Genomic DNA, 17,938 nt, shown 5'->3' on the forward strand with positions numbered 1-17,938 from the left:
AGAGAGAGGAGGAGGAAATTCATGTTTTGGGTTTGGCATCAGCCTTGGTTTCTGTAATGGTAATGCCAGGGAGGAGTGGTAGTTCCTATCATCCACAAATCTTTGCTAGTGTCAAGAGATATTCATCATAGAGAACCTGATATGAGGTCCTGTTTGGGCCCTATGTAACTCCCCCACACACACACTGCAGAGTGGGATCCCTGCCAAGATTGTTTGACTTGATTCCAGGTACGGTGGTAGAAGTCTCTTAGCTAGTAGTATTAGGGGATTTCAACCTGCCTTCCCTTAGTTAAAAATCTGGAGTGATCCAGAAGTTAATGTCTGCCATGACAATAATGGATATGACCCAACTTACTGAGGGTCCAGCACACGAGAGGGCACACATTAAAGGTTTTTGTCTCAGGGGAAACATAATGTGATTTGAAAGTGGAGGGCATGATCATGGGCAGATCACTCTCTGATTGCTGTGGGGTTTTGCGGTGCAATCTCCCTCACAGTGAAAAAAAGTGGCCCATTCAAGGCCTCTTATAGATCCTACGGTTTTGAAGGGGTTCTTTGGAAGTCTCTGAAGATTCTTATGGCTAGTTTGCCTGAGATTGAAGTTAACCACCGGAACAAAGAAGTGGATGGGGAATCGGATCAGATTGCAATGAAGCACCACCCCTTTATTCTACTTTATTCTACTGCAGCTCCTTAGTTCCCTGAGAAGTTCAAGAAGATGCAGAGGAGACTCCCAGGAGAGCATGTGAAAGAAAACCTGTCTTAAATCTAACCAAAAACTAGCACAAAATCATATTTGAACTTATAGAGTAGCAATTCAAATGGCAAAAAGGAGATATTATGTCACCCATTTTGCACCTGCTGAATGTCATCCAGTGGCCCTTTTTAAGACATCCTTTTTCCTTTTAGGAAAAGATGTTTGGACAGCTTTCTAAAAGGTCTCTGTGAAGAAGCATTTCCAAAGCATTTGGCAGGCAAAACCATGTAATTTTGAGAGCTGCTAGACTTGAGCCAGACAATACCAATGGAAGAGTCTGCTAGACTTGAGTCAGGTTCATTTGGAGACTGTGAGTCCCAAGGAAGTGAATACTTTGCAACATCAATTCTGCTACTTCCTAATCAGAATTCCGGCTGGTTAAGGCACTGTCACCACCCTGAGCCTTTTATGGAATGCTCAACATACAAGGTATTTTCTCATATAGATAAGGGAAATAAATTAATTACATAAAAGGGAGTACACCCCCACCTCACCCCGGGGAAGTCAGATTAATGCAGGAAATCACTTTTATAGAAAATGTTGACAAGCTGAGGAGTTGCTGGATCTAGTTGCTGCCTGTTTGGAACCAGACCAACGGCTGAAGCCATTGCAGCAGACTTGCCAATAAAAGCCATGGCTGTAGACAAGGCAGCTATGAGGGAGGACAGGCAGTGTGAGCATGAAGATGAGCAGGTCAGGTTTATTATTGGATATCATGAGCTGACTATCCCACCTAGACCGGCCAGGTTTTAGCTTCTTCCTCAGAAGAATTTAACAACTAGCTAGCTTCCTAGCTGATTACTTGGTTGGCTAAGCCTTGTTGCAGAGGTATTATGCTGCAATTGAATGAATCACAAGTAAGTGTCCTTATGTGTCCTAGCTGAAATCACTATAGTATTGAAATTCAATAGTTTGAGAGAATCTGATTTTTCAGAGATCAGAGGAAATCAAAGAAACCATCCTAATGCCACCTGCTGGTTGAGGTTTACATTACAACACCTTGGATATACAATACAAACAAAAATAGTAGTACTGTATTGACTTTAGAAAAATATTTATTACTTTGTTTACATTGGTTTAGTGTTGAGTCACGATTTTTTAATTTCAAGGATTAAATATATCAGTTAACAGTATGCATAGAAACAAAAGGAATCTAATTTGGAGAAAAATTTGGAAAAAACAATCTCCTTATAATTTTCCTTATACCTTTGCTGCACTTATATATAAAACATACTATCCTCAGCATAGTGTCACTTTAAAGGTGGAAGGCTTCAGTTACAGAATACAGCAGGATATGACTGAGTGATGAATTATTTAATTAAATGGGGGGAAAAAGCAAATGTGAAAAAAGATCTTAGAAACAAAACCATCCCAACCATCCTAATACACTAATGTAAAAGAACTTTGTAAAATGCCTGGCAACAAAAGATTAGCTGAAATTTACTAATAAGAGAGTTGTTCTTTAATATGTTTGAAGTAACTCCTAACATTTCCAAAAATACACAGACCGTAAATTAAAGATATCCTTTAATGTTAAAACTGCTTGACAAGAACCTGTATCTACATATGTTGAATTAAATTAAATACACAGGTGGAAAATAGTTCAAATAATCCCAGATTAGGCAGATTATGGATTAGGCAGATTATGGATCAGGTCTATGATCAAGAATGACTGGGAGTTGATAACAAGGAGTCACAAAATAACTTAGAAGATGTACAGTACTTTGGACTTTATGTAAGCACTGGCCTATTCTGCTGTTGCTTCTATCTTTTCGCAGACTTGGGGGGGGGGCACTTGAAAAAAAAGATACTGCTTCTTTTAGCAGTTCATTCATTAAAATCAATGCAACTCTTAAAGCATCCAAATCTTGTTTTTCTGGCTCATGCAAAACTTGAAAGGAAATAGTTTGTTTTAATTAAACGCAGAGAAATGATGTACCCACATTCATATGAGATATATTTCTTCTGAATCACTTTCAAAGCATGCATTGGCCTAATTACAACCCCTCTCTTCCTTTTTTCACATGCCCGATGACATAACAACCTTCATTTGTACTGCACACATAGTTGTTGGTTACCTTTCTTTCATCCATTTAACAGTAGGTACAGGATCTCCAACAGCTTTACAAGGGAGAATAATATCCTTCATCCATGGGGTCGTTACTGTGCCACTGAATGTCAAAATTCTGGCTGGAGCTAAGAAATAAAGGAAAAAAAAGGGCTAAAATGCAGAATAATATGCCATCCCTTTCTTGAGGGGAAGAGGATTATGATGATTATAAAAATGTCTTACTTTGCTTACATAGACTAATTTATTTAATTAATTTAATTTACTTAACCAAGGCAGTGTTCTTGGGCCAACACTCTTCATATTATACATTAATGATCTCTGTGACCATATTAAAAGTAATTGTGTTCTTTTCGCTGATGATGTCAAACTATTTAACACTACCAACAATACAGCTACCCTTCAAAAAGTCAAGGTCTTCTTGAAGGGTAAAAGTATTGTTAGTGGTATTAAATAGTTTGACATTGTCAGCAAAGAGAACAGAATAACTTGAGATAAGGTCACAGAGATCACTTATGTATAGTATGAAGAGCATTGGTCCAAGAACAATACCTTGGGGAACACCACTTTTGACAGGAACAGGATTTGATAGAGTGTTGCCAATTTTGACCACTTGTTGTCTGTTTGACAGGAAGGCATTTATCCAATTGTGAAGAGGTCCCGAAATGCCGTAGGATTTTAGTTTGAGGAAAAGTTTATCATGTACTACTGAGTCAAAAGCTTTGCAGAAGTCTATGTAAATTGCATCTATTGCTTTTCCTTGATCAAGGTTGGTAGTCCATATGTTTTTGCAGTGGAGAAGTTGTAAGTTACAAGACAATTTTTTTCTGAAACCAAATTGTTTATTAGAGAGAAGGTTGTTTGTTTCAAGGTGGAGTGTAATGGATTGGTTTATGATCGATTCCATTACTTTGCATGAGGCACAACATAGAGAGATAGGTCTGTAATTTTCAACTAGGCTGGGATCTCCTTTTTTGAAAATAGGGATGACTGTGGCTAGAGACCAGAGTTTGGGAAGGGAACTAGTCGTGAAGGCTTTATTAAAGATTATGCTTAGGGGTTCAGCTATATTAATTGAAAGTTTTTTTAAAAAGTATACACATAGTCCATCTGGTCCAATAGATAATGAAAGGAAAGTGGGAACTGTCTATTCTGTGAAAAAGATGGAACAATTCCTTCAGGCTCACAAGTCTGCTTATGTGTTTTAACTGAGTAAATTAATATATTGCTGTATTCAGGTAGGCTGAAACTTGTTTAAGAGGATACTTGAGGAAGAACTCTGAAACATATTCTGTAGCTGAAGATTTTCTTTCTTTACTTAGATTGTTTGGATAATTTAGATAGTATAATCAATAGACAGCATATGAAGCAAATAAAAGAAAGCACATCTAACTGCACAGTTAATATTTCAAAGATTTGGTTAACGTAAGTAACTCCACAAAATAATACTTGAATAATCTGTTTCATTCAACAGAAAACAATAAAATGTCTCACACTAAACATGAATTGCTGTACATGAAAAGGTTGGGTGTACTTTGGGATTCTAATCTGCATTTCTGCATCCCATTCTCGGTCCTTGGCTAAACATGCTGCCATTTTTGCAGAAACTCAGTAAATTACACAGCCATTTTTCATCAAGTTTGTTTAATCTAGACATGTTGGAAGCATCCAATCTAGCAAGAAGGAGGGATTGAGCACAGAGATAGCTACCCCTGGAATCACTGCACAACTGCATAAGGCTATGGTTTACACCTCCCCACCCTTTAATTTCTTGAAGTGTTATCTAATTGTTCCCAGGAGTAGATTGGCCAACTGGGGAGATTCCTGAATAATAAGCAGAACATAATAAAGTAGTTTGCTTGAACTCTGCATATGTGGGTCTGGTTATTCACACCCAGCAAAACCTCACATATTATTAAGAGACACAAAAGGGTTTGATCACACTGCTGAATAACTTTTGTGGGGATCTGGATAAAGATAGTATATCCCTTTGGCCCTTATTAGACCGCCCACAAGCTTTAGGTAACATCAACCATGACATTCTTCCTGATTGCTTATGAGAGTTGGAGATGGGAAGGAGAAGCCCCACTCTTAAGAGAGCAGGTCAGTGAACCAAGGGTCCTCCTACACTCACAATTGTTGTTAGATGGAATTGTGCAGACCATAGTCATAAGTGCCTTTTCCCAGAACCAACTAATGCACCAGCTGCAATTCTATCAAACTACAAAGGTTTTATGACAGTAGCACATCTTCATTTGGTCTACTGCAACGTGCAACTGCCTCAACCAGTCAAAAACTGGTTTTTGCCTCTGGTGGCTCAACGAACTAAGACAGTCTTTTATTAACACAGCTGCTTGCAATTACTGCAAGTTCAAGTCCCACCAGGCCCAAGGTTGACTCAGCCTCCCATCCTTTATAAGGTAGGTAAAATGAGAACCCAGATTGTTGGGGGCAATAAGTTGACTTTGTATATAATATACAAATGGATGAAGACTATTGCTTATCATAGTGTAAGCCGCCCTGAGTCTTCGGAGAAGGGCGGGATATAAATTCAAATTAAAAAAAACAAAAAACCTGTAGTTGGTCTGGAATGCAGTGACCTGCTTACTGGCAGATATTAATTATCAGAAGCACATTATACCTGCATTGCAGGTCTTGCACTGATCGCCAATAGGTTTCTGGGTCAACTCAAAATACCAGTTCTGATATATAAGGTGCTGTACAACACAATTTCAAGTCATCTGCAGCACTACCTTCTCCAGTCAGAAGTGTCCTGCCTGGTACATTCATCATAGGAGAAGCTGTTGGTTGTTCCCCATTTTTGTGAAATGAGGAGACATTGCTTTTCAATTGTGGTCCTAATTTTATGGACCAGCTTCCCTCAAAAATTATGCTTGCACTCTTTTTAATAGAATTTTAAAACTTGGTCAAGAATGAGCAATTTTAGAGATGGTTTGGGGTTAATTAGTTCATTGACATCCATCATTATTATTGTCATATCTATTAATAATTTTTGGATGATGATGATGGGTCTGCAAATTTTATGATGATGGTGATGCTGCTCATCTTTTAGTATATCAATCACCAAGAATATTTAAACTGTTGATTATAATTTGTGGCTATAAGCTACCACAGCATTTTTTCAGCCAAGTATATTAAGTAGAAACAACAGCTCATAATGAAGTGCAGATGATAGGGCAAGACTCTGATTTAAATAATTTAGACCAGCATTACAAAAATAAAATAAAAAATAAATGGAATGCTTAATTTCATTGGTTATTTTATCTAAATAGTATGTCAAAGAAATTCATTACAACTAGTGCTTCTGGAACAAATAAAGCAATGGAGATCATTTCACTTTGGACACTGCTAGGCCACATAACAGGAGGAAAAGAAGATTTCAACTTCTTCCTTCAGAAAAATGGTATGGCATTGCACACCAAAACAACCAGACACAAAGACAGTTTTTCTTCCATGCTATCACTGTTACCCAAGTAATTCCCACAACACTGTTTATGCCCTGGCATGTCAAACCACCTAATAGAGTTATATAGAGTTATATTATTTATTACCTTTCTCATCTGTCCTATTACCTATTTCCTTAGATTCTTATGATTATAACTTGTTTTTGTATCTCATGAATTATTTTGATTGCTTTTATTTAAGATCCTATTATTATTTATGTTGATCGCTTTAGTATCCTGTGACTTTTACTGAGTATTGTATCTATGATTTATGATGATTGTATTTTATGATTATGATTATCACTTGTTGCTTGTATGTACACTGAGAGATTATGGACTGGACACAAATTCCTTGTCTGTGTCCAATCACACTTGGCCAATAAAGAATTTGTTATATATGATGTTCCTAAAATTGTGATTATGGCCTGTTCAAGAAAAGTGTATACCTCTCAGAACTGTGCTAACAAATAAAATTAAGATACAAAACACAAAATCAAATATGCAATAAAATGCACAAAATATATAAAAATACACACAAACAAACCCAAAAGTAAAATACTATACACAAAGTTAGTTTGGTTGAATAAAAGGAGTAGAAGTGAATGAAACTTAGCTAATAGCATTTTTTTTTAATTCAAAAAGTTTTACAAAAAAAATTTCCCCTTTCCCCCCACCCCCCTTCCCCCTCCCTTCACAGACCTCCCTCCCCCCTCCCCCCTCCCCCGACTTCCCGGAACAAACACAAGGTATAGTTAAAAATAAAACAAACATATGCTAAAAAATTTTCCCTCCCAACTCTATTATACTCCTACAATTCTCATCAGTTCCTAACCTCCCCCAAAACAATCAGAAATAATACATCCTAATCATTCAAAGGCAGTCTGATATCTCTTCATCTGATATCTGTTTTGAATATAGTCAATCTATTTTTTCCATTCATTTAAGTATCTTTCTTGAGTATTGTCTTTCAAAAAGGCTGAACATTTTGTTAAACCCCTAGGACAAGGGTATCAAACTGGATTTCTTTGAAGGCCGGATCAGCACTGTAGTTCTCTGCGGGCTGAGGGGGGGAGCAGGGAGCGGGTGGGAGATGGGACAAATGCCTCCTGCAGCACACTTCCGACTGAAAACCGGCCCTGTGGAGGCCCCATGTGGCCTCCACGTGGCCCATTTTCAGCCTCCCTGACCTCCAGCAGTGCTCTGCTGTCAAAAATGGGCTGCGAGGCCTCCCCGGTTTTGGCTGGCAGAATGCTGCTGGAGGCTGGGGAGGCCAAAAATGGGCCATGTGGGTGCCATGCAGCCCATTTTTGGCCAGCAGAGGCACTGTGGGCCAGTCCTTTGATATTTCCAGGCTGGCCTTGTGGGCCTTAAGTTTGACACCTCTGCCCCAGGAGATGTTAATGAGGCACAGGAAACAGAAAAGCCATGATGATTTATCAATTAATTCAGATTTGTCACTTAATAATCAAAAGTATCTATGTAATCATGGAGATTAAACATATCCTTTTTCTTAAAAATAAAGTGTTTCTCTGTCCTATGGCATGCATTACTAATAGTTCTTTGCCCTATAAAGGCTTTTTTAGCAATAAGACTATCAGATCTATTTACAGCATGCTGCGTATAGGATCGCTATATACACTATAGCCAGAGACCTGGAATATTAAACTTTAAGAGTTTTAAACACTTGTGCAGCCATCATGTCTGCTACCTACTGCTTTCCTGATTCTTTTTTCTGTACAGTTCATTTAGTGACCATTCAAAGTTACAACAACACTGAAAAAGTGACTTATGACCATTTTTCACACTTATGACCATTCAGCATCCCCATGGTCACGTGATTGACAACTCACTCACACTTGTGATGGTTGCAGTGTTGTAGGATCATGTGATCACTTTTTGCAACCTTCTTGACAAGCAAGTCAATGGGGAAAGCAGATTCACTTAACAACCATGTTACTAACTGCAGTGATTCAGTTAACAAATGTGACAAGACAAGTTGCAAAATGGGGCAAAACTCACTTAACAAATTTCTCACTTAGCAACATAAACTAGCAACATAACTAGCAACATAGGTGTTGAAGCTACAGGAACCTTGGGGGCAAATGATCATGCAATATTGGAATTCAACATTATGCAAGCACAAGCAATAGAACAAAGTCAAACTAGAGTTTTGGACTTTAAAAGAGCTAATTTTAATAAGAGAGAGTTTGGGAAGAATTCCATGGATGAGAATCCTCAAGGGGAAAACAACTCAAGAAGCTTGGGAAATTTTGAAAAGTGAGATTATAAAAGCCCAGTCTAGCCGAATACTAATGAAGAAGAAAAATAACAGCTCTCAAAGAACTCTCTGACAAATTGAAAGACAAAAAGGACAAGTATAAAAAGTGGAAAGAGGGGCATGTAACTAAGGCAGAATATCAACATATAGCTGGAGCATGCAAAGATGAAGTTAGGAAAGCTAAGGCTCACAATGAACAAAGGCTTGTGACAAAAGTAAAAAAATAACAAAAAAGCTTCTTCTAACATGTTAATAACAAGAAAAAAGTCAATGAAACAATTGGTCCATTGCTGGGAGAAAGTGGCAAGAAGGTGACAAGCAACACAGACAAAACAGAACTATTTAACTCCTTTTTTGCATCTGCTTTTACACAAAGGCAAAAAAACAGTCCAACCTATCAAAAACAGCACCACAAAAAACAGATTAGGAACACAAGTCGAAATAGGGAAGAAAATGATAAGTGAGCATCTGTCTACCCTAGATGAGTTTAAATCACCAGGACCAGATGGATTACACCCCAAAGTTCTGAAACAACTGGCAAACAAGATCTCAGAAGCACTAAACTATATCCTTTAAAGATCCTAGAGCACTGGTGAACTTCTAGAGGACTGGAAAAAGAGCTGATGTAGTTCCCATCTTCAAAAAGGGGAAAAAAATTGATCCAGGAAACTGCAGACCTATCAGCCTGACCTCAATGCCAGGGAAGATTCTGGAAATGATAATCAAGCAACGAAACAGTGAACACCTAAAAGCAAACAAAGTAATAACCAAAAGCCAATATGGCTTGTCAAAACAGATCATGCCAGACTAATCTTATTGTATTCTTTGACAAAGTGACAATATTAGTGGACCAGAGGAATGCTGTCAATACTTGGACTTCAGTAAGGCATTTGATAAAGTAGACCATAACCTACTACTTGATAAAATAGAAATATGTGGGTTAGACAGCATCACCACCAGATGGATTCGTAACTGACTGACCAACTGCACTCGACATGTAGTCCTCAATGGAACTGCATCTACATGGAGGGAAGTATGCAGTGGGGTACCCTAAGGCTGTTTTAGGCCTACTCTTCAACATCAATGATTTGAATGAGGGGATAGATGGGTAACTCATCAAATTTGCAGACAATACCAAGCTAGCAGAAATAGCCAACACTCCAGAAAATAGGCTTAAGATACAGAAGGATCTTGACAGACTTGAACATTGAGCGCTATCTAACAAAATGAAATTCAACAGTGAAAAAAGTAAGGTTCTACATTTAGGAAAAAAACAAAACAAAATGCACAGGTACCATATATATGGTACCTTGTTCAACAGTAGTAACTGTGAGAGGGATCTTGGAATCCAAGTGGACAATCATTTAAATATGAGCCAGCAGTGTGCTGCAGTTGCCAAAAAAGTCAACACAGTTCTAGGCTGCATAAACAGAGGGATAGAATGAAGATCACGTGAAGTGTTAATGCCACTTTATAATGCCTTGGTAAGGCCTCACTTGGAATACTGCATCCAGTTTTGGTCGCCAGAATGTAAAAAAGATGATAAGACTCTAGAAAGAGTGCAGAGAAGAGCAACAAAGATGATTAGGGGACTGGAGGCTAAAACATATAAAGAACGGTTGCTGGAACTAGGTATGTCTAGTTTGATGAAAAGAAGGACTAGGGATGACATGAAAGCAGTGTTCCAATATCTCAGGGGTTGCCACAAAGAAGAGGGAGTCGGGCTGTTCTCCAAAGCACCTGAAGGCAGAAGAAAAAGCAATGGGTGGAAACTAATCAAGGAGAGAAGCAATTTAGAACTATGGAGAAATTTCCCTGACAGTTAGAACAATTAATCAGTGGAACAACTTGCCTCCAGAAGTTGTAAATGCTCCAACACTGGAAGAGATTGGATAACCATTTGTCTGAAGTGGTGTAGGGTTTCCTGCCTAAGCAGGGGGTAGGACTAGAAGATCTCCAAGGTCCCTTCCAACTCTCTGTTCTGTTTTGTTCTGTTCTGTTCTATTCTATTGTTGTAAATCAAGGACGTAAGTCAAGGACTACCTGTATTTTTCTCTCAACTTGCTTGCTTTGGAATAAATAAAATGTTACTTAGAATAAACTATGATGAGGAAGAGTAGACCTGATTGGTAGATACAAAAGTTGCCATTACCGTATATCTTCCATATGATGTAATCTAGTTCTCTTGGTTGTAACCAGTGGTGGGTTGCTACCAGTTCACACCGGTTCAAGAGAACCAGTAGTAAAAATATGTAGTTTCTTGCAGAACAGGTAGTAATGGCTGGCTGGCCACGCCCCCAAACCAGTCACCCGGTCACCGCTCGCTTGCCCCAGCCACCATGTTCGTCGCTGCCATGTTCTTCACGCACGCGCATCCTATTGCCTTGCAAGTCCAATGGGATGCACATGCACAAAGAACATGGCAGCAACAACAACAGCTTTTTCTGCCAGTACATTTTGGTGGCCTGCAGAGAAAGTGGCTGGCAAAGAAGCCTTTTCAGAGGCTTCTTTGCCAGCTGCTTTCCAGCAGCGGCAGCTGGCTGGGGGCCGCCAAAAACTCCGGTCAGCTTGCCTTCCCTACTCTGGACCAGCTGCCGTGGAAAGTAAGCAGCCGAACAAAGAAGTGGTGGTGGGGAAGGAAGGCAGGCAAGCAGGCCTGGCCATGGGACCGCCAAGAAGGGCATGTGGAAGATAGGCAAACATGTCAGGGCTGCCCGGCCGTAGGGAAGGGAGCTAGCAGCCTACTCCCTTCCCTGCGGCCCTGCCATGCTTGCCTGCCTTCCAGGCAGTCCCATGGCCAGGTCCCCCACGCCTTTGCCTTCCGAGGTCAGGGAGGGCAGTGGGGCAACTCCCTGGGAGTTCCAGAACGCCCCGCCACTGATGCCACCACCGCCGATGCCTGCCGCAGCCTGAAGTTCCCCTTTCAGTTGCTGCTGCCACCACCTGAAGCTCCTGTTTCGGCCCCCGCCCCCACCTGCCATTGCCTGAAGCTCCTGTTTCAGCCCCTGCCGCTGCTGCCACTTGCCATAGTCTAAAGCTCCCATTTTGGGTACCGTCACTGCTGTTATGCACTTTCTCTTGGGCCTCCCGGTCTCACTCTCCTAGACTTTGAAGGAGGGAGGGAAGGAGGGAGGGAGGGAGGGAGGGGGAGAGAGAGAGAGAGAGAGAGAGAGAGAGAGGGAGAAAGAAAAAGAGAGAAAGAAAATGAGAGAAAGAGAAAGAAAGAAAGAAAGAGGAAGGGAGAGACATTTTATTCAATTCATGATCTCTCCTGGATCTAACAGTCATGTGCAAGTTAAGGAAGAACATCTAAAGGTGTGTATAATGTTCTAAATGTATAGAAGTTATAGTTAAATGTGTGGCAGAAAGTGGACTCGGTTTTTCCAAATGTAGTAAGTGAGGTTGAATGTGTATAGTTTTAGAAGAGGTGTGTGTGTGTGTGTGTACATATACGGTATATATAGTAGATAATGTATCTTTGTGTGTGCCTATGCACACTCTATACTATGTAATATGTATGTATACATATGGCATATGTACATAGGATTAAATAATATATTTTGGATGTTCAGTAGTAGTAAATAAAGACAGGAAAATTGTATCTCGTTGAAGCCTTTGAGGCAAGGAGAGACCAGGCACCCTAACCCTAACCATAACCCTTGACATGAGTGATGTCAAGATGGCCACGCCCAGCCAGTCATATGATCACGCAGCTACGCCCAGCCAGTCACATGACCACCAAGCCATGCCCACCCAACCACGTGGCAACCAAGCCACGCCCACCAAACAAGCCACACCCACAGAACCAGTAGTAAAAAATTTTGGAACTCACCACTGGTTGTAACTTGGAATAACCTAAAGGTGGATGGATGAACAATTTGCCTTCCTTAGAGTAAGATACTAAATGGCTTTTCAATCCTTATCACTCAGTAATTCTATTAAGTTACATGTTGTACAATTTCTAAGGGCAGAATCCTCACCTTTAGCTAATGGTTCCACAGTGATGATTTCGCTGCTGTTGCCCCTTCCTGCAGCTGTTACAGCCACAACCCAGACGCTGTATTGTCGATTCCGGCTCAAATTAGGGATTCTGTAGGAAAATGAGTCAGGAGAAGCTTCAAATTCGCTGATTACCTGTGATAGGAAAGACAAATATTTCCAAACAAAAGTAAACAATATACATATATCAAAAGAAAGAGAAAGACCTGACATCTCAAACCAGACATGGGATGAAAAGCATGATAGCAGAATTTACAAGAGCAAGTTAATGCCAACCAATTTTTTAAAATGGTTTAACTCTATTTTGTATCACTGTCTAAGCATATATAAATTTAGTAGATTTTCAAAAGTCAGCAACGTAAATGCAATGAGACCAGTATACTGGCTCTGCGGACCATAAAAATCAATCTTAGATGTGTGGTGACCGGTCAGAAAAATGTTAAAATAGCAATGAATTAGTCTCAATCTCATTTACCTGGGTATTTGCTGCAAGTCAAAATAAAAGTAACACTATCTGAGCCATTTATTTTTTCTGCCGTAGCTCTCAAAATCATATAGAAAAGTTTTCTGTCACAGCGATCATTACTAGCCTTTGTGTAAAATTACATTATCTTGACAAATCAACAACAGTCTTAAGAGAAATCTCCAGGAATATTTAGATAATTTCTTTTAAAGAAAAAAAATTAAAATACTGCATTTACCCAGAAATAATCAAACTAAGGGTATCTAAATAGAGCAGCAATTAATGCAGCTAAAATATTTAAAAGTTAGGAAAATTGTACAGGTAGTCCTCAACTTACGACCACAATTGAGCCCAAAATTTCTGTTGTTAAGTGAGACATTTGTTAAGTACGTTTTGCCCCAATTTATGATTTTTCTTGTCACAGTTGTTAAGTGAATCACTGCAGTTGTTAAGTTAGTAACACGGTTGTTAAGTGAATCTGGTTTCCCCATTGACTTTGCTTGTCAGGAGATCAGAAAAAGTGATCACATGACCGTGGGGCACTGCAACCATCATAAATATGATTCAGTTGCCAAATGTCTGAATTTTGATCACATGATCATAGGGATGCTGTTAATGGTTGTTAGTGTGAAAAATTGTCATAAATCACTCTTCTCAGTGCCGTTGTCATCTCGAATGGTCAGTAAATAAATAGTTGCAGGTCAAGGACTACCTATACCCATGAATAATGTGGATAAAAAATCAAACAAATATGATGTTGAAAGTGGTGATGTTCATATGATGAACATATGATGTCCAATATCAAATAATTTTGAAAGCTCCAGAAAAGTTCCTGCAGCAAAAAGTGGAAATAGCTTATTAGAATATTAGTTTGGAAACAATACAGTATTCAGCTATTGAAAGTATTCCACAGTGGCTAATTTCTTTATAATATTCCAGCTCCATCAAAATGTAATATATTGTACTAAGTGAGCCCAATATTAAATAGGGATAGTAGTGCCACCTAGTGGCCATTTTGAAGCAGGACAATCACCTTCTTAAGATTTCAAACTTCAAAAACATAGTGAAGATACTCTGTCAAAAACAGTCATAATAAATCTGCAGTAAATTAGGACTGTAAAACCAACAGACAAATTTTAGTCTAATTAACCATAAATAATTTTAATTTAAATAGTAAATTAATTTGTTATTTTAATTGATTTCATCTGAATAGATTTAATTCAAAAACAAAACCTTTTGATGTGATTTGGGTTCTCATTGCACTAAATGATAATGCATATGGTTTGGATGGAGAAAATAATGAGCCATGAACACTTACAAATTAGTTCATAGGACTAATTTATTGTAATCCACAATTTAGAAATCTCAATGGCTGCACTCACTCACCCAAGTTGCTAAACCAAGTAAACTACATTATGGCTTAGTGCAAGGTGTAAACACAAGCCCCAATTAACAAATCCTGGATCCTTAGAATTCTTTTGGGGAGGAAATGGCAGACTAAAGATGGCTCCATGAAAAGTGGACCCAATGACCAAGGTGGAATGATGAGTCAAAGAGTAGACCTGCTCTTTGATAATTCCTCTACAGAGAAGGAGAGGGCATGAGATCGGTCAAAAGTGAGGCTTCTGAAGACACACACAAACGCACACAAAAGGGGAGAAGGTAAGAAGGGGAACTGGTTTGGATAGGCTATATTTGTGATGGCGAACCTATGGCACGTGTGCCAGAAGTGGCACGCAGAGGCCTCTCTGTGGGCACATGCGCCATTGCCAGCTGCTTCTCCGGGTTCCATCACGCGCATGCACACCAGCCAGCTGCTCTCTTCTGGGTTCCAGTGCTCCAGTGTGGGTGCGCACAAGCACGCTCCAGTTTCAGCACTCTGTGCCAAAATAGTTAGCTGTCACTGGGCTATATGCACCTCTCAACAACAGGAAAAAAATGCCTGAAGGTAAGAGGTGCATGGAGAACTGGATGGTGGGAGCAATCATGTCGTTCCTCAAGGCTTACATACTTTAGAGAGATGGCAATTCTAAGTAGTAGTTGATGTACAGGCTTAGTGGGGTGGGTGCTGAAGGCCCTTGGCTTCTACTTCATGCCTAGTCTCAGTGCAGCACCCAAAGACCGCTGTGCAGAATGTCCTAGATTGAGGGAAGATAGGCAGGTGGGGGAGTTAGAGTCTGCCTGCAGCCAAATTGTATCATGTGTCCAAAGGGATGCTGCAAGAGCCATAACTTTGGGCATGGGTCATTCACTCCATTCAGCACCATCATAATTCTGAACAGACACGGAACAAATGGTCGTTAAGTGAGACATTTGTTAAGTACGTTTTGCCCCAATTTATGATTTTTCTTGTCACAGTTGTTAAGTGAATCACTGCAGTTGTTAAGTTAGTAACACGGTTGTTAAGTGAATCTGGTTTCCCCATTGACTTTGCTTGTCAGGAGATCAGAAAAAGTGATCACATGACCGTGGGGCACTGCAACCATCATAAATATGATTCAGTTGCCAAATGTCTGAATTTTGATCACATGATCATAGGGATGCTGTTAATGGTTGTTAGTGTGAAAAATTGTCATAAATCACTCTTCTCAGTGCCGTTGTCATCTCGAATGGTCAGTAAATAAATAGTTGCAGGTCAAGGACTACCTATACCCATGAATAATGTGGATAAAAAATCAAACAAATATGATGTTGAAAGTGGTGATGTTCATATGATGAACATATGATGTCCAATATCAAATAATTTTGAAAGCTCCAGAAAAGTTCCTGCAGTGAAAAGTGGAAATAGCTTATTAGAATATTAGTTTGGAAACAATACAGTATTCAGCTATTGAAAGTATTCCACAGTAGCTAATTTCTTTATAATATTCCAGCTCCATCAAAATGTAATATATTGTACTAAGTGAGCCCAATATTAAATAGGGATAGTAGTGCCACCTAGTGGCCATTTTGAAGCAGGACAATCACCTTCTTAAGATTTCAAACTTCAAAAACATAGTGAAGATACTCTGTCAAAAAAAACAGTCATAATAAATCTGCAGTAAATTAGGACTGTAAAACCAACAGACAAATTTTAGTCTAATTAACCATAAATAATTTTAATTTAAATAGTAAATTAATTTGTTATTTTAATTGATTTCATCTGAATAGATTTAATTCAAAAACAAAACCTTTTGATGTGATTTGGGTTCTCATTGCACTAAATGATAATGCATATGGTTTGGATGGAGAAAATAATGAGCCATGAACACTTACAAGAACACTTACAAATTAGTTCATAGAACTAATTTATTGTAATCCACAATTTAGAAATCTCAATGGCTGCACTCACTCACCCAAGTTGCTAAACCAAGTAAACTATATTATGGCTTAGTGCAAGGTGTAAACACAAGCCCTAATTAACAAATCCTGGATCCTTAGAATTCTTTTGGGGAGGAAATGGCAGACTAAAAATCGCTCCATGAAAAGTGGACCCAATGACCAAGGTGGAATGAAGAGTCAAAGAGTAGACCAGCTCTTTGATAATTCCTCTACAGAGAAGGAGAGGGCATGAGATCGCTCAAAAGTGAGGCTTCTGAAGACACACACAAACACACACAAAAGGGGAGAAGGTAAGAAGGGGAACTGGTTTGGATAGGCTATATTTGTGATGGCGAACCTATGGCACGTGTGCCAGAAGTGGCACGCAGAGGCCTCTCTGTGGGCACATGCGCCATTGCCAGCTGCTTCTCCGGGTTCCATCACACGCATGCACACCAGCCAGCTGCTCTCTTCTGGGTTCCAGTGCTCCAGTGTGGGTGCGCACAAGCACGTTCCAGTTTCAGCACTCTGTGCCAAAATAGTTAGCCGTCACTGGGCTATATGCACCTCTCAACAACAGGAAAAAAATGCCTGAAGGTAAGAGGTGCATGGAGAACTGGATGGTGGGAGCAATCATGTCGTTCCTCAAGGCTTACATACTTTAGAGAGATGGCAATTCTAAGTAGTAGTCGATGTACAGGCTTAGTGGGGTGGGTGCTGAAGGCCCTTGGCTTCTACTTCATGCCTAGTCTCAGTGCAGCACCCAAAGACCGCTGTGCAGAATGTCCTAGATTGAGGGAAGATAGGCAGGTGGGGGAGTTAGAGTCTGCCTGCAGACAAATTGTATCATGTGTCCAAAGGGATGCTGCAAGAGCCATAACTTTGGGCATGGGTCATTCACTCCATTCAGCACCATCATAATTCTGAACAGACACGGAACAAATGGTCGTTAAGTGAGAACTACTTGTATACTTATTGTGATGAAGTTGGTAAATCACTTCTACATATAATTCTTTTTTTATTGTTTATATGTTCTTATTTTCTTCTTTCCTTTCTATTTCTCTGTTTTTTTCCCTTCCTTTCCTGTCTTTCCTGTACTTTCTACTTTTTATTTTTATTCTTTCTTTTTTTGATTTTGTATTAGCTCACACCAATGGTTCTCAACCTTTTCTTCACCATGGATCCCCTTAAAATACTTCTTGTGGCCAGAGCATGGCCACGGACCCCCCAAGACTTAACTAAAGGTTTAAATCATAACATTTCTTCAAAGCTTTGTAGACAACACTGTGACAATACTGCAGGTACCTAAAGGTCCACAAGCCACAGGTTGAGAACCAATAGCTTACACTCTTCTAATAACAGTCTTTAATAAATTATTATAAAAAGACTTCCAGTGACGTCACCGCTCCTGCTGGGTGCTCTAACAGGGCACTCCACGTTAGAAGATTGTAAAAGTCAGTGAAACAGTATAAATCACTGTTCACTGACCTTAGCATACCCTTTGGGCAAAAGAGGGTTATGCAGAGCTGTGGAAAAGTGGTAGATATAGACAGGGGGTTTGCTCTTAAGAGCGAATTTTCCTGGATTTATGATCCCACCGAATTCCACT

The 17,938-nt window shown here is 39.5% G+C and overlaps 1 protein-coding gene across 1 annotated transcript in view; it reads right to left on the bottom strand.

Moving 5' to 3' along the window:
• DSCAM (DS cell adhesion molecule) overlaps positions 1–17,938 on the bottom strand; it is a 190,493-nt gene that overhangs the window by 62,065 nt on the left and 110,490 nt on the right. The window contains exons 15-16 of the mRNA XM_058185745.1: positions 12,548–12,701; positions 2,836–2,953 (exon numbers count right to left, since the gene is read on the bottom strand). Of these exons, the coding sequence (XP_058041728.1) occupies positions 2,836–2,953; positions 12,548–12,701 (272 nt within the window). The remainder of the gene's footprint in view (positions 1–2,835; positions 2,954–12,547; positions 12,702–17,938) is intronic.

This window comes from Ahaetulla prasina, chromosome 5 (assembly GCF_028640845.1).
Source record: "Ahaetulla prasina isolate Xishuangbanna chromosome 5, ASM2864084v1, whole genome shotgun sequence".
NCBI classification, from domain to species: Eukaryota; Metazoa; Chordata; class Lepidosauria; order Squamata; family Colubridae; genus Ahaetulla; species Ahaetulla prasina.